Source organism: Semicossyphus pulcher, unplaced genomic scaffold, assembly GCF_022749685.1.
Source record: "Semicossyphus pulcher isolate SPU_LCO1_2020_fin unplaced genomic scaffold, fSemPul1.0.p SCAF_2, whole genome shotgun sequence".
NCBI lineage: Eukaryota > Metazoa > Chordata > Actinopteri > Labriformes > Labridae > Semicossyphus > Semicossyphus pulcher.
In genome coordinates, this window is record NW_027211693.1 from 3,074,121 (window position 1) to 3,075,969 (window position 1,849).

At 58.4% G+C, this 1,849-nt stretch overlaps 1 protein-coding gene across 1 annotated transcript; it reads left to right on the top strand.

The window, feature by feature from the left end:
• The first annotated feature begins 865 nt into the window (after positions 1-865).
• Positions 866-1,483, top strand: neurog1 (neurogenin 1). Its single transcript, XM_069670507.1, has one exon. It carries the CDS (start codon positions 869-871, stop codon positions 1,481-1,483), a length of 615 nt encoding a protein of 204 aa, XP_069526608.1. The 5' UTR covers positions 866-868.
• Positions 1,484-1,849: the final 366 nt, after the last annotated feature.

A 1,849-nucleotide genomic window follows, 5' to 3' on the forward strand; every position in this document is an offset into this window, starting at 1 on the left:
AATGATTATGTGTCATCCTGAACTCACCTGGCTGCAGGTGTGAACATTCAAACATCCTGATTCAGCTTCTCTTCTGTTGTGAAAAAATACATTTGTTTCCTTCACATGTAAATCTTCTCTTTCCTTTAAGAAGTGAAGGATGAGTTTCTCTCTCTCTCTCTGTTTGCGGTGTTAGGGGAGGATGGATGATGTGAGGATGAATAGGGGAGGGATGAGCGGATGAATCGATGGAAGGATGGGTGAATCTCCGGAGCGTGTCTCCGCCCGGCGGGGGGGTGGGGGGTCCTCCTGACTCTTCTTTCTTCATTCTGTCTCTTTTTTATGTTTTTGGTTTTAACTCTGAAAGTGGGTTTGGTCTGTTCGGAGGGGGGTGCGTGCGTGTCGTTCGCGTGGCCGGCCACGGGCACTGATTGGCTGGCCGTGATTATCGGCACGCTTCAGTGTGCGGGGCGAACAAACACCGCAGGCGTCATTATGTTAATGAGCAGCTCCCGCGGCACGAGCAGACCTGCCGCACATTCATCCTCCTCATCCTCTGAAGCCCGGCCGCGGGGGGGTGGGGGTGTTCGGTGGCCGGAGCAGGGGGCCGGTCATTGTCCCGGCCTCAGTATATAAGCGGGCTGAGGCCAGTCGTGTGCCAGGCTCACCGGCTCGCACGAGCTGATCCAGAGAGCAGAGAGACTCACAGAGGCGCGTGCCGCTCACTCCGCACCGAAACACTCCGAGAACTTCAGCACACTTTAGGTAAGTTCAGTGCGCATGTCTCTGTCACCTGCGGGACTGTCCGCATCCTCATACTGCACGCGCTAGGGTCAGCCACAGGTCCTCACCTCCTGTCTCTCTTCGCAGATTCAACTCCTGCTCAGACATGGACCCCGTGTACTCCGACATCGACAGCAGCAGCTGCGACTTCTTCCCGCACACCGACGATGAGGAGTCCCGCAGCAGCTCCTCCTCCCCGGGCTGCTCTCCTCTCTGCGTGCCGCGCTCCCCGCAGCCCGAGCAGCCGCAGAAGAAGCGGCGACGCGGCCGCCGCAGCGAAGCCACCGTGCAGGTGGTGAAGAAGAACCGGCGCATGAAGGCCAACGACCGGGAGCGGAACCGCATGCACAACCTGAACGACGCGCTGGAAGCGCTGCGCGGCGTCCTGCCCGCGTTCCCGGACGAGACCAAACTCACCAAGATCGAGACTCTGCGTTTTGCGCACAACTACATCTGGGCTCTGTCAGAGACCATCCGCATCGCGGACCTGCAGGCGGGGAAGAGCGGGGACGCCCCCCTGCTGCTCAGCTCCGCGCGCCTCGCGGAGGCCCCCGGCTCTGGCAGCGACGCGTGCTCCTGGAGCTCCAGTGGCTCCTCGTCCTCATCCTCCCCGTCTTACTGCGCCTCCAGCCCGGGCAGCCCCTCCGCGCCGGAGGACTACGGCTACCTGCAGCAGGACACGCTGTTCGGCTTCCGTAGCTTCGTGCCGGGTATCTACTGAGAGTCATGTCTCCAGAAGAGGCCCGGGAGGCCAACAGGAGGCCCGCGGCCCCGGGAGGACTCACAGAGCAGAGAGATGTAGGACAGACGTGTCGGACTAAGAATCACTGTTTGCCTTATGAGCTCATGACGTCACGTGTCTCTGACTGAACACTATAATAATAATAATTTAATTTGTTCTTTATTTACATTTATTTTGTATTTTCCTCCTGAAACCTTTGCACTTCCCCCCTCACCCCCCTCAGACCTTGTTGCCCCCCTACAGGTTACAGTCAGACCTAGTTGCCCCCCCCCCACACATTGTCACGTGGAGGTGAAAAGTCAGTTTAAAATTAGCAGAGTGCAGCAGGAGTAAGAGAGCGTGCAA